The sequence below is a fragment of the Eutrigla gurnardus genome (assembly GCF_963514095.1).
Source record: "Eutrigla gurnardus genome assembly, chromosome: 4".
Classification (NCBI taxonomy): domain Eukaryota; kingdom Metazoa; phylum Chordata; class Actinopteri; order Perciformes; family Triglidae; genus Eutrigla; species Eutrigla gurnardus.
Genome location: NC_139918.1, coordinates 196,360 through 224,079, shown reverse-complemented (window position 1 = coordinate 224,079; position 27,720 = coordinate 196,360). Strand labels below are relative to the sequence as shown.

At 42.1% G+C, this 27,720-nt stretch overlaps 1 protein-coding gene across 1 annotated transcript; it reads right to left on the bottom strand.

The window, feature by feature from the left end:
* Positions 1 to 27,720, bottom strand: cyp7b1 (cytochrome P450, family 7, subfamily B, polypeptide 1). Its single transcript, XM_084006984.1, has 6 exons — positions 27,585 to 27,720; positions 10,508 to 10,644; positions 9,599 to 10,210; positions 9,274 to 9,480; positions 9,004 to 9,182; positions 1 to 2,243 (listed from the first exon to the last, which is right to left on the bottom strand). Exons 1-6 carry the CDS (start codon positions 27,656 to 27,658, stop codon positions 1,950 to 1,952), a joined length of 1,503 nt encoding a protein of 500 aa, XP_083863110.1. The 5' UTR covers positions 27,659 to 27,720; the 3' UTR covers positions 1 to 1,949.

The window sequence follows — 27,720 nt, the reverse complement described above, 5'->3', positions numbered from 1 at the left end:
GTGTTGAAATATATGAACGACATAATTCAATGTCTGTATGGTGTATTATTGTCTCGGTGGCACCATCTACTGGATGAAAATGGAACACAGCGATGGCCTGGATGGGGCTGCGTGCGTCCCATTCTCAGTAACTCATAGAAGCTTCTAAAGAGTTTCATAATCATGTTTTTTAATGTAACTACTCTTTCGCATTTCATTTGCTATGTGTTGGCTGATTGTTGCACAGGAATGGTCTGAATGTGAAGTTCTTCCCATGTCTAGTCCATTCAAGACTTGATCTGTGAAAGGCAGGATGCCTCAACTCGAGTACTGGGTGGGGCTGGGATCACACGCACATTCACATATACACATTAGATTGTGAGTACTATTAACCCCCAGTTCTTTTGTTGGAAGCCCAAGGATAAACCGGAGAAATCTTCAGTTCACAGATATAGTATTTATTCAGGTCACAGATGAAGTATGACAGTGCTGGGCTCAGACTGGCAGAGCTCCCACAGGATCTTATTCAGAGCGAGCCCCGTTTCCGGGTGCTGGTCACATTTTATCTTCTTGGGCTGAGACTGCCCTGTACAGAGGTTGGACTTTCACACAACCGAGTCTTACTGGTCAGTTATCTCCGACGTGAACTTACAGAAATGAAATATGAAACATGTATGGGTGTTGTATCTTTTATAGCAAACCTAACTGACAAATCAAAGAGGGCCTTGAAGAATCAACAGGTTCCTGCTTATCAGGTTAACACAACCAGTGATTTATGAGATGTAATGTGAAAGATTGTGAGTACAATTGAAGTATCTGGTCAGTTCAACGGTTAGTTGAACAACAACACATTCTAGTTAGGATTTGACTACACCAGATGTTCCATGAGCGAAGGTGTAAGGAATGTTAAGGTTAGGAGGAAGATGAGAAGAGGCCCAGTTGTAAATTAAACCTAGCTAGTCCTGTTTCTGGGTCGGAGCCCACTTTGAAGCGTACGGCTGAACCGCTCTTTGTTTGTAGCGTAGAACCATATCCATGTCAACAAGCTAGACGCGGACAGGACGGGGCGGAGAGACACAACCACTTCCTCAGTAGGAGCGGGGTCGAGGGTCATCTCGTTAGCATACGGCTACACCCCGACAGAATCACCCGTTTGAAAAAGTGGGTAAAAATAAGAGTATGATCCACTCCAAAGTACATGTTCCGATTGTTTTTTCCAGTTGAGTAGTCCAAAGACCAGACTAGTATATTCAGTCAAATGTTTTTGGCAGTGACAGAAACAAACAATCCAAGGTTTAAGGAAATGCTCCTGTTTGCCATCTTGCAGCAAGTGAGCAGCCATCATAAAATCTATTTGTATATTGTAGCATTTTCTTAGTGGACTAGTTCATCCTGTAGTCAGAAACAAATTAACTCCACAATGAGCTAATTTTGTTGGCGAACAAATATCTCTAATGCTAACTGCTGGTAACGTCTTCTTTTTACATTTCTATTTATACTTATGTTCCATACACATTCACATTGTTTCCATCAATATTTACAAGATTACAACATTTTGAATTGTGATTTATTGTAGCATTAAGCAATGTAGCAGTAAATAATGACAGAATTAGCAAGATGACTAACTAGCCAGCTGTCAGCTAGTTAGCTAGCTAATACATCTGCTTTAATGTTGCAGTTGTTACAGAAAAAGAGCCGAACAAAGGTGTCACTCATCTGACAATCTCAATGTTGATTCCTACATTGTGATCAGTGTGTGACTCAAGCATTACTCATTTAGTCTCTCTGTGCTTCTTAATGTTACTTGTCCACTGTAACAGCTCACCTCAGTGATTCTGTGACTTGCCATAACTCTTGTCTACATAATACAGAAGTAGCACACTTAAATGGTGGCTATGGGAATGCTACAGCTAAATATTAGGATTAAAATCAGAATTTCCCTTCAACTCCTATTTTTTCCCGTGACCAGATCAGACTCTTTGCAGTCGGTAGCGGAAGCGTACATCAGCAGCGGGCAGCAGGATTCCCAGTCCGGCTCTGCTGGAGTCCAGAGTGGCTCTGGTCTGGTCCCCCTCCAGCTGCAGGTCGAAGTAGAGCAGCAGGAGACACAGGAACTGCTTGATCTCGTTGATGGCAAAGTATCGGCCGGGACACATGGAGGAGCCGGAGCCAAACGGCATGAGGTAATACCGGAGCTTCTGTCCGTTTTTATAGAAGTCTGTCTTCTCTCTGCCGTCCTGAATGTAACGGTCGAACCGGAACGACTGACACAAACACAACAACAAAGGTTCATTAAACACACCTGGGGAGGACTGAGTCACAATTAATTAAGGTCCAGTTTCATTCTAACAGATATTTATCAGGTTTACCAGACACATTCATATTCATTCTTATAGGTTATTTAGGAAGTGAAAACCTTTTAAATTCTACAACGTAACATTTTAGGTGTTCCATAGCAAAAATATGGGAATTAATTAATGGAAAGATGAATAATACAATACTGTATATGTGGATTATCTGCACATGTACAAGAACATCTTTACGTTTACAAAATCAATTTGATTTTATTTGCTCAGGTTTTAACCCTCAAAATGTCAAGTCAAGATGAAATAGCCCTTTTAATTAAAATCCCCAGCCACATACCTATAATGCATACAACAATACATGCAAAAATATTTACAAACAAATCTATTTATTTGTATTTTATAGAAATATAATATAGATTTTGTTCCTGTAAAACAAACCATTTTAGCGGTCCAATCAAATGTGAAGGATTTGATTTACATCTCCCTTTCAAATGTACACCGTTTGACAGCTGTGTCCAATTCAGCCCTTGGAGGAAGCGTCCTTCGCTATGTCAACCAAGGCCAACCCTAACACTCTCTGAAATGAGTCTTGTCTACAGAGGACTTTCTGTTTGCATCACAAGCTAATCCCACTCCCACCCTTTCCTGCTCCCGTCGCATAGCAACCAGCGTGCCACATCTCACATTGCTGATTCATTAATAGATGCCATGTTGATTAAAATCCAATCGTCACCAATCTTGGGATAACTAAGGTCTTCCTTGCCCCGAACCAGGGAGCTCCTCTCCCAAACCCGGGGCTGATGGCGTGGCACGGCGTCTACACCCAACCGTCCGGCCCCACAGTGCAGACTCTGACCGCGCTCTCTCCGGCCGAGAAAACCAGCGGCTGTCATCCCCCACCTACCTGGAGCTACAGTCCAAGTCCTCCTGAACAAACTCCCAGGGCTGCTACGCTCACTCCCGTTCTCTGTTCGGCGAATAATAGTCCAAGTGGGGACGTGCGAAACAGCCCGCCAGCAGTCAGAAGTGACCAAAGAAGATTTTAACGTTCTTTTTAATTTTTTAAGTTCCTGTGGAATGTCTGTTTTTATCTCCGGTCCAATCCCTTCACTGGGAAAGGGGATAGGGCATTTTAGCAGAATCCTCAGCCTCCACACCTGGCTCCAGCTCACGTCCACAGCTTTCAACTTTGGTTTTATTGACAATTTTAATCTGTTCTGGGACTGTCCTTCTCTCTTCCAACCGGACAGTATTCACCCCAACTTGCTGGGTAGCCGCTTGCTATACAGCACACCGTTCAGGTTCACACACACACGTGCATGACTGTTTACCCAACACGCCCCCTCCCCGGAACATCTGCCGACAGCTCCACCAACTCACAGCACTATATCCGCCGCTGGCTCCCCCTGCAGGCCACACCCGTCACTAATCCTTTCACCAGAAATTCACCCCATACAAACCATAATCACCCACAGAGCCTCTATCAGTATTCCCTCACTACGTCATCACAACAAACACATGAATCTGTCCAACCTCCGTCCTCTCCCTCAGTCCTCCCAACCAACCCAAAAACAACGTCATCTGAAAATGGCTCCTCTCAACACACGTTCACTCAGCAATAAAACTCTCATTCTGAAGGAATTCTTCACCGACAATAAACAGAACTTCTTCTGCATCACTGAAACCTGGCAAAAACGATTGCGTTATATTTGTGCCACATTTATGAAGGAGCAATGTGAGATTTTGAGCGCAGAAAAATATATTTTTTTGCGAGCACAGAAATTATATTTTGAAGAGAAATGATACGCGAGCAAAACATAATGTCATTTGAGCAGGCAAAAATATATTACTCTCACTCAGTTTTACTCATGCCCTCTCTCAAACTCTTGCTCGCTGCGCTGCAGACCGCTGCACGCGCGCTCTCAATCTGTCCCTTCTGTGCGCGCTCAGATTTGTCTGTACGCTCGCTCAACTTGGCACAGCGTTACAAATGTGCCACAATAGCAACCAATCAGAGACTTGGAGAAGCTCAATTCTGATTGGCTGTTTCGTCTCCAATCACAACGCTTCCATAACACGTCGAACGAGTGGGATTTTAGATTTCCAGCCGGCAGAATGGCTAGAAATTCATAACTCACCTGACGTTGTGGCGTATTATTGTTTTCACCATTTGATTCTGCCATTCTGCTTTCAGTGTTATTACATCATTTTTTCTAGTTTTATTCAGAACAATCCAGCCTCCAGGGAACATGTACTAGTTTTTCTTTTTGAGACAGGATGGGCCTGTTACACAGGTTTCAATCTTCATGCTCAGGTCGTCTCACTGTTGGAAGACATAACTCACCTGACGTTGTGGCGTATTATTGTTTTCAACATTTGATTCTGCCATTCTGCCGGCTGGAAATCTAAAATCCCACTCGTTCGGCGTGTTACAGACAAAGTTGAGCGCGCACAGAGGGACAGATTGAGAGCGCGCGTGCAGCGGTCTGCAGCGCAGCGAGCAAGAGTTTGAGAGAGGGCATGAGTAAAACTGAGTGAGAGTAATATATTTTTGCCTGCTCAAATGACATTATGTTTTGCTCGCGTATCATTTCTCTTCAAAATATCATTTCTGTGCTCGCAAAATATATTTTTCTGCGCTCAAAATCTCACATTGCTCCTTCATAAATGTGGCACAAATATAACGCCATAAAAAACCCCTGGACTATTTTTCACTTAACCAGATCACACCCACAGGAATTACCTACACAGACAAACCCCGCCTCGAAGGGCGGGGAGGTGGTATTGCTGCCATCCACAGAAAGGACATTAAAATCACCACCATCATCTCCACCCCAGCCTTTGAACATCTTGCCCTCAAACGCCCTGGTCCTACTCCACTTGTCACTGCCATTATTTACCGCCCTCCCAAACCAAATCCCTCCTTTCTCTCAGACTTCACGGATTTTCTCACCCAGCTCTGCGCCATCTCACCCTCCGTCCTCCTCCTCTGAGATTTTAATCTTCACATCAACGACACCAACTGCAAACCTGCCACTGAATTCCTGGAACTGTTACACTGCTTCAACTTCACACAGCATATCAACTTCCCCACCCACTCCCATGGTCACATCCTCGATCTGGTCTGCTCCACTGGACTCACACTAAACCATCTCTCCAGCATCAACCTCCACATCTCCGACCATCTCGCCATCATCATCGACCTCAACATCCCCATCCCTATCCCAAAAGATAAACGCAAAATCTCATTCAGAAATATCAAGTCCATCAACCCCTCAGCCCTCTCAGCCTCTCTCACTGGTGCATTATCCATCTCTCCTCCCCCCTGTCTGATGATCCCAACGACCTTGTGGACTACTACAACAACACTCTCTCCTCCTGTCTCAATCTACTGGCTCCCACTAAAACCAAAACAGTCACCTTCACCCACTCAGCTCCCTGGTACACCCCTGAACTCCATCAAATGAAATCTCGCAAACAACAACTGGAAAGACTCTACAATAAAACCGGCCTAACAGTTCACCTCCACGCTTACACAGACTTTCTCCATATATACAAAACTGCTCTCAACACAGCCCAGTCCACTTACCACTCACACCTCATACACTCTGGCTCCAACAACCCCAAGACTCTTTTTTCCACAAACAAACTTCTCAACCCCCCCCCCGATAACATCTCTACAGCTTTCACAGTGGAAACATGTAACTCCTTTCTGTCATTTTTCCAAAATAAAATCAACAACATCTACAGCAACCTGACCACCTCCCCGGCTCCCTCAACCCCACCACTGGATCCCACCCCTTCACACTCTCAGTGCCTGTCACAGTTCTCCCTGCTGTCTCCCATGGACCTACCTCAACTCACTAATTGCATGAAAACCTCCACCTGCACCCTAGATCCCATCCCATCAGCTCTCATCAAAACCTGTCTTCCATCCGTCACCCCACTCCTCGTCAAAATCATAAATTCCTCCCTCATCTCTGGCTCTGTCCCCACTCCCCTCAAACTTGCTGCTGTCACTCCCATCCTCAAGAAACCAGGTCTCAGCCCCGACATCATGTCCAACTTCCGGCCCATCTCCAATCTCCCCTTTCTGTCAAAAATTCTGGAACGTGTTGTCGCTGCTCAACTAAAAACCCACCTCTCCTCTAATCACCTGTATGAACCATTTCAATCTGGATTCCGCCCACAACACGGCACCGAAACAGCCCTCCTAAAAGTCACCAAGGACCTCCTCCTCTCCTCTGACTCCGGCCACCTCTCCATCCTCATCATGCTTGACCTCACTGCAGTAGGGTTGGGCGGTATGACGGTATTATACCGCGTGACGGTATAAAAGTGTCTACCGGTAGAGATTTTGCAATACCGTTTATACCGGAGAAAGCGCAGATGTCTGCGGCGTCGCTCTGAGTCACTGTAATTACACCGCCTTGACACACGGGGCACTGCAGGCATTGCCGCAGACTGCTTGCGTGGTTGCATGAGCACGACGAAGAAGAAACAGCTTTACCTGAGTAATAACAATCATGGCGGAGGCGGAGAGTGAACGTCACGAGGAAGCGCGACCCACCCATGACGAAGAGGAGGAACTCGTTCCGAAAAAGGGCGCTACGTCTGTTGTGTGGAACTTTTTCGGATTTAGAAAATCCGACAACGAACAAAAAGTGATACTCTACAAAGAGTGTCGTGTGACTGTTGCTGCTGCAGGTGGAAACACGGGTAACCTCTTCCACCACTTAAAGTTAAAACATGCGAAGCAGTATTATGAGTATTTCGCCAAAGGCACCCCGTATGACAATAAATCACATCGATGGAGGGAGATAACGGAGGCCATCACGACGCATACTTTTTCTCATTTGTTATTTTTATTTCTTATTAAGATGGAGCTCTGTGTTTACATTTGCACACACACACTATAGCTTAAGTTAAAGCTGGAGTTCAAATGTTTACCAGACATTTGCACATTCTTTGTGGCTTATCATTTATTATATTATTATACTTTCTTTAAAATAATGTTATGCTGCTGTGAGAAAATTAAAATAAAAGAGGAAAATGATCAAATGCGACAGTATGGTTATTTTTAAGCCATTAATTGAATTTACAGGGGGAAAACCATACCGTGATATATACCGTTACCGTGATATGAAATTATTCATACCGTGATATAAGATTTTGCTCATACCGCCCAACCCTACAGTGCAGCCTTCGACACCATCAACCACTCCATTCTCCTCTCCCGTCTGGAAAACTACTACAACATCATTGGCACTGCACTCTCCTGGCTCCGCTCCTACCTCACCAACAGACAGCAATTCATCAGCATTAATAACTGCACTTCCTCCATTGCTCCTCTGTCCCAAGGCGTCCCCCAAGGTTTGGTGCTTGGTCCTCTTCTCTTCATCCTCCCCCTCGGCAACATTATTCGCAAACATGGTCTCCACTTCCACTGCTACGCTGACGACATCCAGATCTACATCTCCACCAAATCCATCACCACAGCCACCTGCTCCACTCTGACCACCTGCCTCACTGAATTAAAAACCTGGATGCAAAGCAACTTCCTTCAACTCAACTCTGACAAAACAGACATGATAATCATCGGCCCCAAATCCCTCATCAAAAACACCCACAACTTCACTCTCTCCGTCAACAACTCCACTCTGTCCCCGTCCCTACACCTGCGCAACCTTGGAGTCATTTTGGACAGCAACCTCACATTTCAACAACACATCAATCACACCACCAGGACTGCCTTTTTTCACCTCAAGAACATTGCCTGTCTCCGCCCATCACTCACCTTCTCTGCTGCCGAAACTTTGATTCATGCATTCATCACATCCAGAATAGACTACTGCAATAGCATCCTCTACGATTCACCTGCCAAAATCCTCGACAAACTGCAATACATACAAAACTCTGCTGCCCGCCTCCTCACCCACACCCGCTCCCGTGACCACATCACCCCTGTTCTACATAATCTCCACTGGCTCCCTGTTCCCCAACGCATTGAATACAAAGTACTCATCACCCACAAAGCCCTCCACAACCAGGCCCCTTCCTACCTCACCGACCTGCTCCACCATCACTCTCCCCCCGTAACCTTCGCTCCTCCGACACAAACCTCCTCTCCCCACCTGTCAGGACCAAGCACTGTACCTGGGGCGACAGAGCCTTTTCAATTGCTGCCCCCTCCCTCTGGAACTCACTACCCGCACACATCCGAGCCTGCACCGACCAGCCCACCTTCAAATCACTCATCAAAACCCACCTCTTCAGAATTGCCTTCAACCCCCAATAATCCACTATTTCATTTAATTTTAATGTGCCTGCTTTTTAACCGTTTTATAACTTCACATTACATCTTTATAACGTAACTTATTTTTTTAAAATAGCCTGCTTATTTTTAATGCACTCATCTGTAGCCTGCCTGTTTCTAATTGTACTTGTTTTAAATGTATAGATTTTTTTATAGTAATTTCTGTATGTAAAGTGTCTTTAAGTACCTTTTAAAAGCGCTATACAAATAAAATGTATTATTATTATTATCATGGATCCTATGAATCTGGGATGAAAGGCATTTCTGTGCTGCATTTGAAGGAGTCTTTGGGATCGGATGGAGCCTCCGAGGGATGCAGCTGCTGGATTAGGACCCAGCTAATGGGGTAAAGTTCACTGATCAGCAGCTGCTGTTGGTTAGTGGGTCAGAGTTTTTGCATACCTGTGGCTCCTCATAGATTTTGGGGTCCATGTGCATACTCTGAGGGTAGAGGGCAATGAAGTCTCCCTTCCTGACGGCCACTGAGCGCTCAGCGTCCAGCCGCAGACTGAAGGCCTCCTGAGCAACACGGATGTTCATGGAGGCCGAGGACAGACGGAGGCTCTCATTGATGGCACTCTCTGTGGACAAAGGTATTTATCAAAATGTCCTGACATGTTTCTCTAAACATAATATCTGTGAAGCATATGACTGAGATGAATGGTAACGCACCTAGATAAACCAGCTTCTCCAGCTTCTCCTTGCTGAGCCTCATGTCCCTGTCTCTGCTGAACTGGACTCCGGTGAGTCTCAGGACATCGTGGATCTCCTGGCGGATGACCTGCAGAGCCTCCGGGTGACTCACAAGGTAGTACATGGCCCAGAATGTGGCAGGGATGGTGTTCCCTACCGATGCCCAGAGGATGGCAAAGTGATGAGCTGCACGGGGATGAAGCAGAGAGATCAGTCAGGGCTCTGAGGATATACAAAACAAGTAGTAATGAGGACAATGGGGACAACTGGAAAACACAAATCATAGTCTTCTTTCTTTGTCTACCTGCTTTGTCGACATCCCTCAGCAGCTCATACTGATCAAACAGCTCCGACCGTGCCCTGATGAACTGTGAAGTGTCGGACCAATGTGACATCTTGTGTGGCAGGAAGAAGTTGATCAGCTTGTCACGGATCACCTTGGTCTGTCCCAGCAGCCAGATGGGTATCTGAGCAATGAGCAGTGGAAACATGTTGTCAAACCTGACAAAGTCCTCTCTCAGAAGGCCCATCCCACTGTGGCGGCTGGTGGACGCCGGCCTGCCGTATATGGTGAGGAAGGTGGCCTCGAACATGACTGAGTTACAGAACTCGTACATGCCACTGCTCTTCCAGCCACCCTCCTCGCCCAGTTGCTTGCCCAGATGGTCCTGACGAAACACCAGCATTAGGTTTCCCATCATGCTCTCTGTCAGGGTGGAGAGATTGTCTCCCTGGAGGAGTTGGAAGGAGCGGACGATCTGCTCCTGTAGGCCAGGGAATTTCTCTCTGGCGACAGGAGGGTAGCCGAAGGTGATGGGTGCCACCTTCCCAGAGAACTCGTGGAAGTCCAGTTGCCGGCCGTGTCTGATGATGTTAGGATACAGTAAAGGGTCCATGATGAAGGTCATGTATTTACCTGCAGCGTCAAGGACAACGACTCAGAAAACAATTTACTTCAGGGTATTTGGTAGAATGAAATAGATCTGTATCCTCTTTTATACCACGGGTTAGGTTTTGATTAATCTTTTTGAACAGTATTATCATTGAATATAACTTAGTGGGTGGATTTGGTAACCAGTTCATGATGGTGGCTCTGAACTCTGATAGAAATACTTTGACACTTTGATCCGGCGTGTCACTATGTCTGGTCTGAAGTCAGTCTGAGTCTGAGACTTTGCCACAGTTTAAGTATGTGCAGACCATAAATACCAACCTGCTATCTGTACTGTGAAAATGTCCCCAAATTTCTGCTTCTGTTCTTCCAGAAACGTATGGGCATTTTGTCCAAACTCCAGAGCCTTCCCGATGAAAGGAATCCAGCCTTTAATGAGCGGAGGTTCCCCGTCTCTCCTGCAGAAGACACAAACAGAGAAAGTCATTTCACTAGCCGTCTCATTCAAAATGACTCTAATGCATTGTTGCATTGCCTTTTTGGTAAGGTTACTTAAATATTATTATATTATAAACTTAGGTAAGGCTGCACGGTGGTGTAGTGGGTAGCACTGTTGCCTCACAGCAAGAGGGTCCCGGGTTTGATTCCCGGGTCGGGTCCAGGTTCCTTCTGTGTGGAGTTTGCATGTTCTCCCCGTGTAAGCGTGGGTTCTCTCCGGGTGCATTTCATCTGTTAGGATTTGCGCCCTTTCAGCGTCGTAGACAATGCTGGCTTCAGGTGGATGCTACATTGTTTGGAGCCGCGTTACAAGATACCGCAATGCGGCTACATGGTGAACACAGCGGTGCCCAGGAAGTATGAGGAGGTGAAGAAAGTCGTGAAAACATCTCTTAGCGCTGCACAGAGTTGCCTTGATGTGTGATGGATGGACGTCCAGAGCCACCCAGTCGTATGTGACCATAACTGCCCGCTACATATCCGACAACTGGGAAATGGTTACACATGTTTTGCAGATGAGGGCCATGCATGAGAGCCACACCGGCAGTAACATTGCTGATTTGCTGAAAAGGGCAACGGAGTAATGGGGCATACAAGACAAGGACCTGGCCATTGTCACAGACAACGTTAAAAACATGACCAGCGCAGCAAAGCTAGCCGGTATGCTGGATTTTAAATGCTTTGCGCACACTCTTAATTTGGCTTCTCAGCGTGCACTAAAGTTGCCAGTCGTCCAGTGCTTGCTGGGAAGAGTGAGGCTGGGCAGATTACCAACTTTTTCAGAAGCAGCACCATTGCCAGTCAAGTCTTGAAAAAAAAACAGAAGTTGCTGAGTTTGTGTTTTTTGTGAACAGCACAAACTCAAGTGGCCGATGTGGTCACCAGATGGAAAAGCGCACATGATATGCTCCAGCGCTTCCTGGAGCAGCAGCCGGCAGTCACTGCTGCCCTGCTGTCACCTGAGGTGAGGAAGAATGAAAGAGATATCAGCACTGTCAGTGAGGCTGACATTACAGCTGCAAAACAAATAGTCGCTGCTATGAAGCCAATGAAGATTGCCACTGTGGTCTAGGAAGAACAGAAAACACCCACACTGTCAGCAGTTGCACCAGTCCATGCCCACCTGATCCAAGAACTCCAGGAGAGCCCAGGTGACTCTAACATGATAAAAGAGATCAAAACTGCCATATGCAGGACCTCAAGAAGAAGTACTTAGATGGGCAAAGGGAGACTCTTCTTATGTGTGCAGCTCTGGATCCCCGATTTAAGACCTTGCCGTTCTTGACTGAGAATGAACGCCAGACCAGCTATGATCGAGTCACCACAGAGGCTGCAAGGATCAAGGGGCCATTTCCGGTGAGCTAGACTATTAGACTGCTTTCAAATATTCTTTCAATATTTTTCATAGTCAATACAAATATTGCATAAATATTTTAAAAAGCATAATAACTAAAAGTTTAAAATACATTAACACTGGTGAATGTTAGTAAACATTACATGAACAGATTATGTCAGCATTTAATCTTGATTTATTTCATTTGAGTTTATTTCATTTACTCAATTTCATGTGATGCTTTTTTTCAGCATGGAGGAGCGGGGATGATGTGACAGGTGAGCCAGAGACTCAGGCTGATGGAAAAGAGGAGGAAGATGAGGATGCAGTGCTGGAGGTTCTAGGTGAGGAGGACAAAGGGAGCAGCCAAGGTCCCGAGGAAGAGGAGAGCTTCGCACCACTGTCCACATCTAAGAAGAGATCCAGGGATTCTTGTGGCCTTGCGGACCTTCTTGGTCAAACATACGCTTCAGGTCAGTATAGGAAAGACCCCCTGATGTCAACAGTTTTAGTTCTTATCCCTGTAGTTGAATATTTGAGCCTCACTGAGCTGAATGTTTGTTCAGAGTTTGACACTAAAAGACTTATTCAGATTTTTCCACTCAAAGTGTAAAGTTTATTTCCTCTCATTTAAAAATGAAAAACTGATTCCTCAGAGCAAGTGTAATGTACATTATTCAGTGGTTAAAGTTTCATATTGCACTTTTGTTAGTTTGATATTTGTCCAATATTCAAGTTACACATGCACAAATAATCTTCTAAGGAGTCTGGATTTGATCTGTAACTATGGGAAGATTCAAAGAGACTGCTCTGATGCCAATTACAAAAGGGGCCAATCCACTGAACTGGTGGAGGGAGTATCCTCTCCTGTCAAAACTGGTAAAGAGGTATTTGTGCATCCCTGGAACAAGTGTCTCCTCTGAGAGAGTTTTCTCTACTGCGGGGGACATTATCACCGCACAGAGGAGTGCACTCACCCCAGAGCACCTTGATCAAATTCTCTTTTTAAACAAAAACCTAAAAACAAATGAAGTGAGGAACAAGTTTTAGGCCTTTCCGTGTAACCAAATGTTTAGGTATGCTATTTATTTTGTTTACAAGAGGACTATGTGCACTTTATTTTCCTATTGTATATTTTGTTTACACATAAACCTTTACATTATTTTTATATGACCTCTTCAGTTCAGTGTTCAAGCAGTGACACAAAAGCAGAAACATTATTTATTATTATTATTTTGTAATTATTTATTATTTTGTGCATTGTCACTCAGATTACTTTATCCTTTTTCATTTTATTTTAAATATTTACTCCAGTGAATTTCATGGGAATTAATAACATAGAGAGTTTTGACTCAATTTGTCCTCTGATCAATCATCTTATGTACATATACACAGGTACTTGTGTTTTCATCTTTATTTTTATTTGCAATATCGTGATATTGTGATATCGTTATATGTATCGTATTGTGACCAATGTATCGTGTAGGGATGTAATGGTATGAAAATTTTACCTCGCGGTTATTGTGACCAAAATTATCGCGGTATTTTAAGTGTGTTCAAAATGTTCAGAAAGCACTGATAGGCCTACACAAACTGAAATAGTTTCAAAAAGTGTAACAGTGTTTATTATATTTCAAAAATGTAGGCAAAACCTTATCAAAAGTGAAACTCTTAACATCAGCTAATTTGTCAGGAACATTTCCAGTAGTGCAGGTTGATATACAAATCCAAACATTCAAGCTAAGAAAAATATGTAAAGAAATCAAAGAAACTCCACTTATTATATACTGGTTTTCTTCATCATCAAAATTAAAATGTAGAACTGTACACATGAGCACTTTAAAGTAAACCTTCAAAATAAGACAAAGGTGCAGACTCTTTTTTGAATGCTTGCTCAAGTGTCTGTGTCACTGATGAACCAGAAGCAGTACTTTGTTGTCCCACTGCATATCCTCTCTGTAAAAAAGAAAAGGGATAGCCATGTCATTATTGTTATTAATTATTATTAGGCTACAATTCATATCAATGTACATACGATTTTGCCTATAGCTGTTGTTGTTGCTGTTTCGTGATTTCAAAGAGACATGGTTCAGACCGTCAACATGTGATTTGGTAAATCAAAGTTATCCAACTTCGCTAGTTATCCAGTTTGTTAGTGGTCCGTCTAGCTCCTAGGCTAGCAGCTAAGATTAAGAAAAAGTGTCCCGATTAGCGCCACACTCCACCACGGAACAAACATGTAGATTTTAGGTAGAATGCGTCTTCTACCATGTCATACATTTCAGCAAACATTCCTTTCCTTAGTAGTGTTAACTAACGTTTCGCTGTCTCATCGTGAATGGAAATTTAGCCTAGCCGTTTCGCTTAGAATATAAGCTGCTAGATGCATTGTCGCTGGAGGTGGGCGCTGTATTCAGGCTTCTGTTTACATTAGAACTATTGGCAAGTTAATACGTAAGACAAACGGATCATTGCATTCTCGAAGTCAACACACCATGCATTTCAGCTAAAACGTTAACTTACCTTGCCTTGCATGATTCCCGAGCGCTGTCCTCTCCTCCTTCCGCAGTAATTCCAATAGAAAGTTGTTGTAGATTGTAGTTGTTGTCGTTGTTGATACACACGCAGGCTACACACTGCGCCTGTGCGGTAACTTGGATGAAGCTGGGAAAGATTAAACACACGGTTTCCACACCGCGCTAATCCACCGAGACAATAATTAGGGCCCGAGCGTGTCCTCACTGATACTGAACAAGCTGGAGGAGCTTGGCATCAGTTTTCAAGACTGCAGGGGTCAGTCCTATGATAATGGCTCAATTATGAAGGGGAAAAATACAGGAGTGCAGGCCAGGCTGATTGAAAAAAAATCGTCATGCTCTTTATCTTCCATGTGGGACACACACCCTGAATCTAATGGTTGCAGACTCAGCAAAGCAGTCAACAGATGCCATCAGCTTCTTTGGTGTAGTTCAGAAGCTCTACATCCTGTTCTCTGCTGCTCCTCAGAGGTGGGCCATTCTCAAACAGCATGTCAACATCACACTCAAATCCTGGAGTGAGACGAGATGGGAGAGCAGAATCAAAAGCATTGAGCCTTTACGTTACCAAACTGACAAAGTCAGAGAGGCCTTGACTGAGGTCAGAGAAAAGGCAAATGATCCGGCTGCAAGAATTGAGGCCCAGTCCTTGGCAGAAGAGATAGGGTCATTCAGATTTCAAATCTGTACAGTTGTTTGGTTTGATATCTTGTCCAAAATCAACATCACTAGCAAACTCCTACAGTCGCCCAAAATGCAGCTTGATGTCGCTGTCGATCTTATTGACTAAACAAAAACATCCCTGAAGCAGTACAGGTTCACAGGATTCTCTGATGCCCAGACAACTGCAAGAGAGGTATGTGAGAACATGAATGTGGAGGCAGAGCTCCAGCAGAAAAGGCTTCGTAACACCAAAAAGCAGTTCAGCTATGAGGCAAGAGACGTGTGACTGTGACTGATCCATTAAAGAGAATGGAGATAACATTCTTTAATGTTGTAGTTGACACTGCCATTCAGTCTTTGGAGGATCATTTCACGTCACTGAGGGATGTCAGAGATAGAGTGTTATGAAAAAGTTTGGGAACCCTGTCAGCCTGCATAATAATTTACTCTGCATTCACGAAAAAAGTATATAAGTGGTATATCTTTCATTTACCAGGAATATCTTAGGGCTGGGGTGTTTTCTAAACAAAGACTTTTAGTGAAGCAGTATTTAGTTGTATCAAATTAAATCAAATACGAAAAAATGGCTGTGCAAAAATATGGCTACCCTTGTGATTTTGCTGATTTGATTGCATGTAACAGCATGCAAAACTACTAGGTCTAATAGGTAGATTAGCTCGTTAAGCCTTGACTTCATAGACAGGAGTGTCCAATCATGAGAAAAGGTATTTCAGGTGCCTCAATTCAACTTGCACTTCTCTTTGACTCTCTGCTGAAGTGAGACATAATGGGATCATCAAAGCAGCTCTCAAATGATCTGAAAAAGAAGATAATTCATTATCATGGTTTAGGGGAAGGCTACAAGAAGCTTTCACAAAGGTTTCATCTTTCTATTTCAACTGGAAGGAATGTTGTCAGGAGATGGAAGGCCACAAGCACAGTTGCAGTTAAGCCGAGGTCTGGCAGACCAAGAAAAATACAGGAGCGGCATAGGAGAAGGATTGTGAGAATGGTTACAGACAACCCACAGATCACCTCCAAAGACCTGCAACAACATCTGGCTGCAGATGGTGTGTCTGTACATCGTTCAACTATTCAACGCAATTTGCACAAAGAACATCTGCATGGCCGTGTGATGATAAGGAAGCCCTTACTGCGCCCACACCACAGGTATAGTCGCTTGGAGTATGCAAAAGCTCATTTAGACCAGCCAGATTCATTTTGGAAAAAAGTGCTTTGGACAAAAATCAAGTTATTTGGTCATAACACAAAGCACTTTGTATGGCGAAAGAAGATCTCTGAATTCCAAGAAAAACACCTACTACCTACTGTCAAATTTGGTAGCGGTTCCATCATGCTGTGGGGCTGTGGGGCTAATTCAGGGACTGGGGCCCTTGATAAAGTGGATGGTCGGATGAATTCAACCCAGTATCAACAGATTCTTCAGGATAATGTGCAAGCATCAGTAACAAAGTTAAAGTTGCGCAGGGGTTGGATATTCCAACAAGACAACGACCCTAAACACACTTCAACTTCCACAAAGGAATTCATGCAGAGGGAAAAGTAAAACATTCTGAAATGGCCGTCACAGTCCCCTGACTTGAACATTATTGAAAATGTATGGGGTGTTTTGAAGAAGGCTGTCCATGCTCAGCAGCCATCAAATTTGACTGAACTGGAGCGTCAAAAATACCTCCCTTGTGTATCCAGACACTCATCACAGGCTACAGGAGGCATCTAGAGGCTGTTATTTTTGCAAATGGAGGCTCACCTAATTACTGATGTCATTTTTCTGTTGGGGTGCCCAAATATATGCACCAGTCTAATCTTGTTATGATGCCTATTGCATATTTCTTGTAAATCCAATAAAGAAAATGTCATTGCTGAAATACTTTGGTTTCCCTAAGTTATGTCATATATGAAAAGGAAGTTGCTTCTTTGAAGTATCAGTTAAAGGTGAACAAAAATCCCAAAAATGAAGAGGGGTTCCCAAACTTTTTCATAACACTGTAAATTTGGTGTTCTACTCAGTTTCTCTGACATAGATGACAAGGCACTCAGAGAGCACTGGGTCATTCCGTGTCATTTCATCAAAATTCTGAAAATCTTCCCACCTGACCATCTCAGAATGTCCTGAAAAAATTAAAGTACAAAGACACACTTGTTAATAGGAGAATTCCAAAATATTAGGTCATTACGGTCAATAGTTTTCTCATGAAACATCATTGAATGAAGGGTAGTTTAGACGGTTTTTGGCATCATACTCTGAAAAGCCATTTTTAAACAGCAATATCTGGAAAACTATCTCACCTGTGGCCTTCAAATTTTCTACAGTGTATATCTGTTACTAATAGCCTCCAGACATGGAATATCAGGGGTGTAGCTCAATGATAACCTAGCATGGTAGGTACTTAAAATGAGGCTTGTTGAAATAAAGTAGTACATTTGAAGAGTGGCTGAGCTCCCATTTTTGCAGATAAAAGACTTCTATCACTTCTGCCTCTATCTCTGGTGTTAGCTTAAACATTCTATAAAATATGGTCTCTCTCAGATGATTAGTTTCACAGATATTAAGGCTCAAAAATGGAAGTAAACACATCTTTGCCCAACTTCAGAGCCATATTCCAAAAAACTGACAATTATCAGGTCCAAACTTACTTTTTTTGAAAGATCATATTCTTGTTAAAATCATATTAAAAAATCGGGAGGGTGTTTTGCCTCATTTTGTTGCAGTGATTTTTTTAAATCCTGATATTGGTGGGGGTTTTGTGGACGTTTTTGGTACTGCATGTCTTAATATCCTACAAGTAAACATCACAGCAGGGCAATTCAATTGTGTTTTTTACCATTTACCAAAGACTTACATGTGACTAAATGCTACTGATAAATTTAGCCTCACGAAAACATTAAAATGTAGCACAGTTGTAGTTACAGAGGCAATAAGTCCTTGAATGTGAGTTAAACATGGTGAAAGCAGCTTTTAATGTCTTAAACCATGAACAAACAGCATAATATTGAAGACTTTACTTTTTTTCATACTTTAAGAATATAAATTACACAACCAAATCAAATAATAATCTTAATTTGAGCATAAAGATTTTACATTACAGTAGAAAAGTTTGTCTCTATGCTCACTATGAGACAATATGTGAGTTGTGTGTATGATAAGAAATGGTGGATAGGAAGTATCAGAGATGTTTCAGATCAAGATGAAGATGTACTGGTTCAGTTCATGCACCCACATGACCCTGCCAAGAGTTTCTACTGGCCAAGAAGAGAAGACACGTGCAATGTCCCACTGCAGCATATAACTGCAAGGATTGACGTTCCCTCTCCAGAAACCCGGTGCATGTATGCCATGTGCAGAGATGTACATTAGACAATTTGTAAACTGACTGCCAAATTAATGAATGTGCCGAAGGAATTGGATCTAAAAGATGCAAAATGTGTGATCCCTCATAGTGAGCATAGAGACAAACTGTTATTCAATATCAAACTTTGGAGACTTTTCTACTGTAATGTAAAATCTTTATGCTCAAATTAAGATTATTATTTTATTTGGTTGTGTAATTTATATTCTTAAAAGTATGACAAAATGTACAGTCTTCAATATTATGCTATGTTTGTTCATGGTTTAAGACATTAAAAGCATGTTTAACTCACATTCAAGGACTTATTGCCTCTGTAACTACAACTGTGCTACATTTTAATGTTTTCGTAAGGCTAAATTTATCAGTAGCATTTAGTCACATGTAAGTCTTTGGTAAATGGTAAAAAAAACACAATTGAATTGCCCTGCTGTGATGTTTACTAGTAGGCTGTTAGGACATGCAGTACCAAAACCGGCCACAAAACCCCCACCACGCCTTAATATCTGTGAAACTAATCATCTAAGAGAGACCATATTTTGTAGAATGTTTAAGCTAACACCAGAGATAGAGGCAGAAGTGATAGAAGTCTTTTATCTGCAAAAATGGGAGCTCAGCCACTCTTCAAATGTACTACTTTATTTCAACAAGCCACATTTTAAGTACCTACCATACTAGGTTATCATTGAGCTACACCCCTGATATTTCATGTCTGGAGGCGTTTTGTAACAGATATACACTGTAGAAAATTTGAATGCCACAGGTGAGATAGTTTTCCAGATATTGCTGTTTAAAAATGGCTTTTCAGAGCATGATGCCAAAAACCGTCTAAACTACCCTTCATTCAATGATGTTTCATGAGAAAACTATTGACAGTAGAGACCTAATATTTTTGGAATTCTCCTATTAACAAGTGTGTCTTTGTACTTGAATTTTTTCAGGACATTCTGAGATGGTCAGGTGGGAGGCATTTGATGAAATGACACGGAATGACCCCACTGTGAGCTACTTGGGAACACACTCACTGACCTGGACTGGCGAGAACTAGTTACAGAAATCCAGAGCCTTCCAAACCTACCCAAGACGAGTATGACCACATTTGAGCTTCTCACCTTCATCCACCAAAATGAGCGGACTGGGTTTTATCCAAACCTTTGGGTGGCACTGAGAATAGCCTGCACACTACCAGTAACGGTGGCATCTGCAGAAAGGAGTTTCTCCAAGCTCAAACTGATCAAGACCTACCTAAGGTCCTCCATGTCAGAAGAACGCCTCAGTGGACTGGCAGTCATCAGTATCAACCACCAGATTGGAAGCCAGATTTCCTATGATGATGTTATAACTTACTTTGCATCCCAAAAAGCAAGAAGACCAAAATTCTGAACTGGAACAAAGGAAGGAAAAAAAGGGGATACGGGTGTAATGAAGGTTGTTTTTTGTGTTTTAGACTTGATTTTGATTTTCTTATTTATTTTCTTATTTTCTTCATATTGCTCAATTATTTTATCTGTTAGTCATTTCATTTTCTACTTACATTTTTTTCTTGTTTATTTTGTTTGGATGTGAATTAAGCTTATCTGTTTACTTGTCACGGGACTGAATTGTATAGAGATGGAAGTTTTGCGTTGTAAGATTGAACTTATTACTGGCACCTTTGAGTATAAGACAGGGATAAAAAGAAGTAATGAAGGTTTTTTTTTAGTTTTAGACAACATCATTTATTTATTTTTTCTTATTCTTATTTTATTCAAATTTATTAAGAATATTTTGTCTATTATTCATTGCATTTTCAACCTTGTTAACTGTTTTCTTGTTCATTTTGTTTGGATGTGAATGTACAGTATATATTAGGCTTGTTTGTTTACTTGTCACAGGACAGAATTGTATAGAGTTTGAAGTTTTGTTTTAAGGGTTCTAGAATTTAGCTGTACAGATAATTTAAAGAAAATAAATCTGTTTAAACTGTAATCTTTTGTAGATTCTTTTATCTTTCTGCTACATCAAAAGTAGTGATTTAATACTGCAGGTTTAGAGCCACCTAGTGGACAAACACAGTTATTGCCATTTCACAATATTAACATTATTACATATGTGGCATTTCGCAGCTGACACTAAGCAGAATCATGCCGGCAGTGTTAGATGCAATAATTTCTCTGGCCCCAATTTACATCCAGTTCCCATACAGACATCACCAACAAGCCCAAATTAAGCAAGGATTTTACGTAATCGCCGGATTCCCAAACATAATTGGAGCCATATGCACCCACATCTCAATAAAAGCACCATCACACAATGAATTCAGCTACGTGAACAGGAAAGGATTTCATTCAATCAATGCACAAATAATCTGCGATCCACATATGTCTCTGTTAAACGTTGTTGCCCGGTGGCCTGGAGGAACGCACGACTCATTCATTCTGCAGAACAGCTCTGTGGGTGTGCACCTCCAAGCAGGAGCTGTTGAGGATGGCATGGCTGATTGGTGAGTGTTACAACATTTCAAAATTATTTTCTGGGCTTTGTACATTCTGGGTTTCCCCCTGCTAAATGCCAAATAACCAAGCCCTTCCATCAGGTGATCCGGGATATCCACTGAAGCCGTGGCAAATGACCCCCGTAGCCAACCCGAGGAGCCCGCAGGAGCAGCACTACAACCGGGCCCATGCGTGCTCAAGAAATATCATTGAACGCACAATAGGCCTGCTAAAAGGCTGATGGCTGTGCCTGTCCAGTGCAGGGGGGGCACTTCAGCATAAGCCTGAAAAAGTCTGCCTCATCATCTTGGCTTGCTGCGTGCTTCACAACTTGGCCATCAGACAAGCTACCCGCTGCAGGAACCCCCCAGAGCAGACGAGCCGATGCCTAATGCAGAGCCTGTCCAACCCCCTAATGCCACTGCCATTCAAACAAGAGAGAGGATCATACAGAGATTTTAGGTAAGTCTGCCCGTTAGCCATCTTTGAAAAGTGAGAAATTTCAGCTCGAAAGTGCGTGTGTGGGAAAATAATCTCATCATTCAACATTTTAAAGTTTAACATTTGTGATGCCCATGCAGCAATCTGTGCCAGTGACTCGTTGATTTGCAGTAGAGTGTTTGCGATGTTTGTCAGTTGATCCTTTATTTCATTCATGGATTCGGTTGTGTCTCGTTGATTTTGCAGCACTGCCTCCGTCAGCACCCTCGCCCCCCCAGGATGCACCGAATGGGGTTTGGATGGCTCTGGCTGCTCTGGTTCCTCCAACTCTCCCGGCTCCTCTGGCTCCTGAGCGCAGGCGCACTGTAAAAACTCCTTCAGTGGTACTGTCCATATGACTTTACTTTTTAAAGTATTTTTATTGCGATAAATTAATTAATCTTCTTTTTTTGGTTTTCTAAGTTATGTGAAACTTAAAAGTGGGAATTTTTTTTTTCTAGCATAAAATTGATTTTACTGGACTACACTATAAATCGACTTTTACAAAACTCAATTTAACAGCTTCTATCAGAAGTAAAACTCAACAGAGCAAGATCCCGCCCATGCACTTGAAGCATGAGTCTGGGCCAGTCTGGGCATGTTACGGGCACGTTATCGGTTAACAGTTAACTTTTCACTCTGGACCACACCATCCACGGAGAGGACCAACGGACAACGGACAACACACGGATTTTAGGAGTGACGGTACTTTTTACAACACATGTAAGTAACTACTTGTTTTGTTTAAGGTTAGATTTTAAGCGAAGATTGCATGCAAAAACACGTCTCTCTTTCCTCCATTTGCCAATTTAGCTGTTGCGTCACTAGGCCTTAACATACCGCCACAAACGCCTTACCAAATGTGCTCAAATCTCAAACCACTCGTCAACTTTAGCTAAATGGCCTACTGTTTATATTTTTAATGCTTTTTATAATAAACATAGGCTATGTCACCCCTTTTTCGTGTAGGAGTACGACATTTTTACTACATTTGCCGCTCTTTTCAATAACGTTACAGGCCTGACAAGCAGGCCAGACCAAAAAGTCCCGTTCCTGCAAGTAACCAAACATTTAAGATGGAGTTAAAATAATCATTAGCCTATATGTTATTAATGTAGTCTAATGTGTATGCAGGCATTTCATTATTGTGTGAGAGTGTAAGTTACTGCGTTTTGCGGTCATGCCTGGTCAAGCGTTACACTGTTTGGAAGTCTACAACTGTATTCAGTCTGACCACAAGCAGTGATGAAACAATATTGTGATCTGATTTTCTGTTATCCGGTAATTACGGGACTTTTACTGGTAAAATCTGCCGAAGTCCGGTATTTTTTAACTCCTCTGTCCGGGGAAAATATGTCAGGGTGTTATGTCGAAGTCTGTTCCCTTGTCAAATGATGTTCCCCTCATGTTAGAATGGTGTTTTCCGAAGCACCACCTCTGCGGTTGGGGTTAGGATTCAAGTTTAAGGTAAAGCCTTACAGTGATAACTGTTTGTGGTTAAGATAAGCTTGGGGTCAAGTTAAGCAACTAAAGGACGACTGGTTGGGGTTAAGGATAAGGTTGGGTGCAGATTAAAGTAAGTGAACACATATTGACGGGGTAACAGACTTTGACACCTGCTGCCAGTCATAGCCTAATTAAGTCCATTAATTTTCGATTATAACAAAATAAAATGTTTTTCTAACAGACTGACAATAATGTCAAACTGAACCGAACTTATTCAAGTCTTGATTCGCTCTGCTTGTACCGATAATAACCACAAATCATCGCCGACTTAATTGGATATACTTTATCCCCGGAGGGAAATTCAGTTGTCCAGCAGCTCACATTTAAAAAACATATATACATACCGAAGTGGAAAGAAATGCACCATTAAGTCTAATGTACAAGATCTCAAATTAGGATTGTTCTGGAATTTTCTGGTTTTCAAATAAGCTTTTCAGAGAAGCTGTCTATATGGATTTGATCACACATCTATTTAATGTATTTTTTTCTTACATCAACAAGTGATATAGTTGGTTTTAGAGTAATTACTGTGTTTGTATGTTTTAAAGGGAACAGCTGAGACCACTGTGCATGAGGACCTGGAAACGGACACTATGAGGATCTATGTGTGCCGTGATCCAGATGGGGTGGGCATCATCCTTGAGGGAATACCAGGACTCACTGATCTTGGCAATCTGGACAGAGCATGCAGCCTACTCCTCGGGTTGAGATACGCACTTAATCTCCAGTATCCTTCCAAACTTGTCAACACTTTTGAGGTTTTTCAGACTTTTTCGTGGGACTCGACACACTGCGTCCAAAACCATCCTCCAGGTTCATGACTCTCAAAAACATGCTTCTTGCCTAGGCACTAAAAAATGTCTGTCATGCCTACACATATGAAGAGCTGTTGTGTGTTGTTGTGTTTGTTCATAAATTTTAGACATTTATCAGAGCCTGAGCACTCACATTTGTCATGATGTTTTACTTGTTTGTTCCATGAAAGTTTTATAGAATGCTGCAAGGCATAAATTCTGGTGTGTAAATTGTTTTCATGTTATTTACACACAAGTGTTCAAGTCATTGTGTCAAAAGACACTATTCTTAACGTGTTCTGCAAAGCTGCACTTTATGAGTGGTCAGATGTCACATGTAATGTTTTCATGTAGTGATTTAATAAATCTTGAAAATTGATATTGCTTCCCTATTTGTTAAATTTATGGTAATTGTAACTGATTATTTGAAGCAGTTAACAGTCAAAATGTGTATTTTTTCCTTTTAAATAATAATAATAAAACATTTTATTTATATAGCGCTTTTCACAGATGTTACCTATTTTAATTAAGTTTGATTTGTTTAACATGCTAACATTTTTTACATTCATTTTACTAATTTAATGAATGTCTTGACTGTTTCTCATAGCCTCTATAATTATTTCACTGAACTTGCAAAAAGTGATTGGAAAATGTTACCTTAATTTTTTTGAGTTAGATCTACACAAGAGTTTTAAGTCTGATTTGCTTAACATGTTTACATTTTTGACATTGGTTATACTCAATTTATTGGCTGTTTGTTATCAGCTCTACTTATTATTTTAGTATGTAGTGAAATGCATATTATGAAGTTTTCCCAACTCAAAATATCAATTATTTCACTGAACTTGCAAAAAGTGATTGGAAAATGTTACCTTATTTTTTTTAAGTTAGATCTATGCAAGAGTTTTTACAGTGCGGGACTGGCTTGAGTTTCTGAGTTATTGAAAGAACACCACATTATTGTCACGTTTATTTTAACTTTAACAAATTAAACTGTCTAAATAAATGTTTATCAAACACCTCAGCCCAGCTTTTTATTTTACCTGCAGTGTGACTGGTTGATGGTACAGCTGGTTCTGTTGGGAAAGCGTCTGTGTCTGCAACAGGAATAATTCCACATAGTGCTGTGTCCCCGATGATGCTGGCAATACGGGTATCCATTGGTGAAAGCTGGGTTGCCGTTTGTCCTCCTCCAGTTACAGATAATTCATGTCTGTGGGCCGTGACACATTTTTTGGCACCGACTTTGATGTCAACCATTTCTTTTTTATTTCTGAGACTGCTCTTTCCTCTGATCCAACAGAATTAACTGCAGCCGTTACCTTCTCCCACGCCAAATTTTTCTTTTGTTGGTCACACCTGCATTAAGTGTTCCAAACAGTATTTTTTGGTTGGTTTCTACTTCTCCTACAAGTACCTCAATCTCTGTGTCGGAAAGATTCCCTTTCTTCGCTCTCTTTTCCATGATTGCGAGGGGGAAAAAGTCCATTGACGCATTCTTAAAGGGATTGCTGCTACCATATATGGTCAATTGGAGGCGTTTCTGGATGCAAATGAACCTAATCATGCACGAGCATGGTAGTTTAGAACAACCTCTCTCAAACTCTTGCTCACTGCGCTGCAGACCGCTGCACGCGCGCTCTCAATCTGTCCCTCTGTGCGCGCTCAACTTTGTCTGTACGCTCGCTCAACCTGGCACAGCGTTACCAATCACAACGCTTCCATAACACGCCGAACGAGTGGGATTTTAGATTTCCAGCTGGCTTTCCAGATTTCTCACATTGCTCCTTCACGTTGAATGCTGTAGGTAGCACATTTTCAGGCCTAATATCACTATGTGTCATAAATGACAGTACTTTTACTTTTGATATTTGACACTTGAAGAAAAATACTCTTGTGGCACAGTGGTTAAATTAAAAAAACTCTTGTAAGGTGGCCTTTTACCAGAGCCACATTTAACCATGTGTAGCCCATCTTTATTTTCACTTAAGTATAGGACTTGTGTGATTTTTTGTCCATCACTGTTAAAATGTAGGCTACCATCTAGTAGCATCCACCAGCTACATACGTCCGCTCAATTTCATGTGTCAAGGAGTCTGGTATTAGCATGCTAGTTAATAAGGGGTCAAGACATGTATTTAAGTGCTGCGTCATGCGAGAATATCAGTATCAGCTTCCTGCAATCCAAAACAACCTTAATTACGATTTACCTGGTATAAAATCGGATGTCCTCGTCCGACCCTGCATATCGCCTTAATCCAAAACAACTCCACAGCTGGAGAGCCTCAATTTGCAGTTCCATCTCCTTCATTCTCTGGCGTAGAGTTTCATTTTCCTCGGCCAACTGATCTGCGATCATAGCTGTTGTTGGTGTTACACAATAATCATGATCCGGAGCCAGGGGAGCCACCTCCATCTCTTATTCTGGGTCGACAAGAGGAGGGCTCTCAGCTCTGGGTCAACAACACGACATACCGGAAGTTGTCCAGCGTACACGCAACACATGGAAGTTAGCCGCAAGTTCCATTGTGATCGTAGCCTATTGTTCCATGTTCAAATTTTTCTAAGTGCTGTGTGAAATGCCAGAAAGGTAAGAATTGCTTTAAAGCTATGGTCTACAATTTGAAAGGTTTGAAAAAAGCATCCCCCCCCCCCCCCCCCACATACACACACCCCTCCCCTCTGTGCTCCTTAATCTCCCCCCCGAGCTCGTATCGTTCTCCCCTCCCAGCCTCCCGAAATGTGTTTCTGAAAACATTTTAGGCGAGAAATAAGCTATGAAGTTGCTGAATCTGTCTCTATTTTAGATCGACAACGGTCAGCTTAAAAGATTTTCGAGAGCTTGCGGGAGGCGGCTCCCCGTCTCTCGAAACTCGTGTAAATGCACGTAAAAGTATTAATACACACTTTTGAAATACTCCACTACAGGTAAAAGTACTAATAAACACTGTGAAAAATTCTCCACTGGAAATAAAATTACGAATACAAACTGTGAAAATACTCAACTACACGTAAAAGTACTAATACACACTGTTGAAATACTCCACTTCACGTAAAAGTACTAATACACACTTTGGATACTTGACAACATGTAAAAGTACTAATACACACTTTTGAAATACTTCACTACATGTAAAAGTACTAATACAAACTGTGAAAATACTCCACTGGAAATAAAATTACGAATACAAACTGTGAAAATACTCAACTACATGTAAAAGTACTGATACACACTGTTAAAATACTCCACTACACGTAAAAGTACTAATACACACTGTGAAAATACTCCACTGGAAATGAAAGTACTACTACAAACTGTGAAAATACTCCACTACTCCAATCCACTACACTACAGTTAAAACCAGTAAGTTAAAGTATCGTAATGTACTTAAAGTAAAAGTAGTTCTACTAAAAGTATCTTAATGTAGTTAACAGAGTTAACACGTATATTAATGTAGTTAAAGTAGTTGTAGTAAAATAATTCCCCTGTATGTGTGTTTTATGTATCATATTCTATCAGATGATAATATTTCTTGAGAGAACCTCCTATCTCCTGTTTTCAGCTCTGTGACGATGTGTGTCCCAGCTGATCCGAGAGCAGTTTAAAGACTTTAGAGTTTCGATGAGGAAGCGGAAGAAACATTCCACAGCAACACGTGTGGACAGGACGCTGATGGAAGCAGCTACATGAGTAAACACGACATGAGATGTTTTCAAAGTTCTGTGAAAGTTAAAGAGAACTGACCTCTTCCTGCCGCGGAGGACGCAAAGGATCACGGTCAGCAGGCCGAGGAGCAGCAGCAGCACGAGCGGGGACATCGTAACTGTTTCTGTTCGGAGACAGCGACACTGACTCACACGGCAAAATAACACTGTCAAGC

Coding starts and splice junctions, on each gene's coding strand:
- cyp7b1 (XM_084006984.1), bottom strand. CDS start 27,658: ATGTCCCCGCTCGTGCTGCTGCTGCTCCTCGGCCTGCTGACCGTGATC. Junction 9,183..9,273: donor GGAGAAGCTGGTTTATCTAG/GTGCGTTACCAT, acceptor CTTTGTCCACAG/AGAGTGCCATCAATGAGAGC. Junction 2,244..9,003: donor AAATCTATGAGGAGCCACAG/GTATGCAAAAAC, acceptor TGTTTGTGTCAG/TCGTTCCGGTTCGACCGTTA.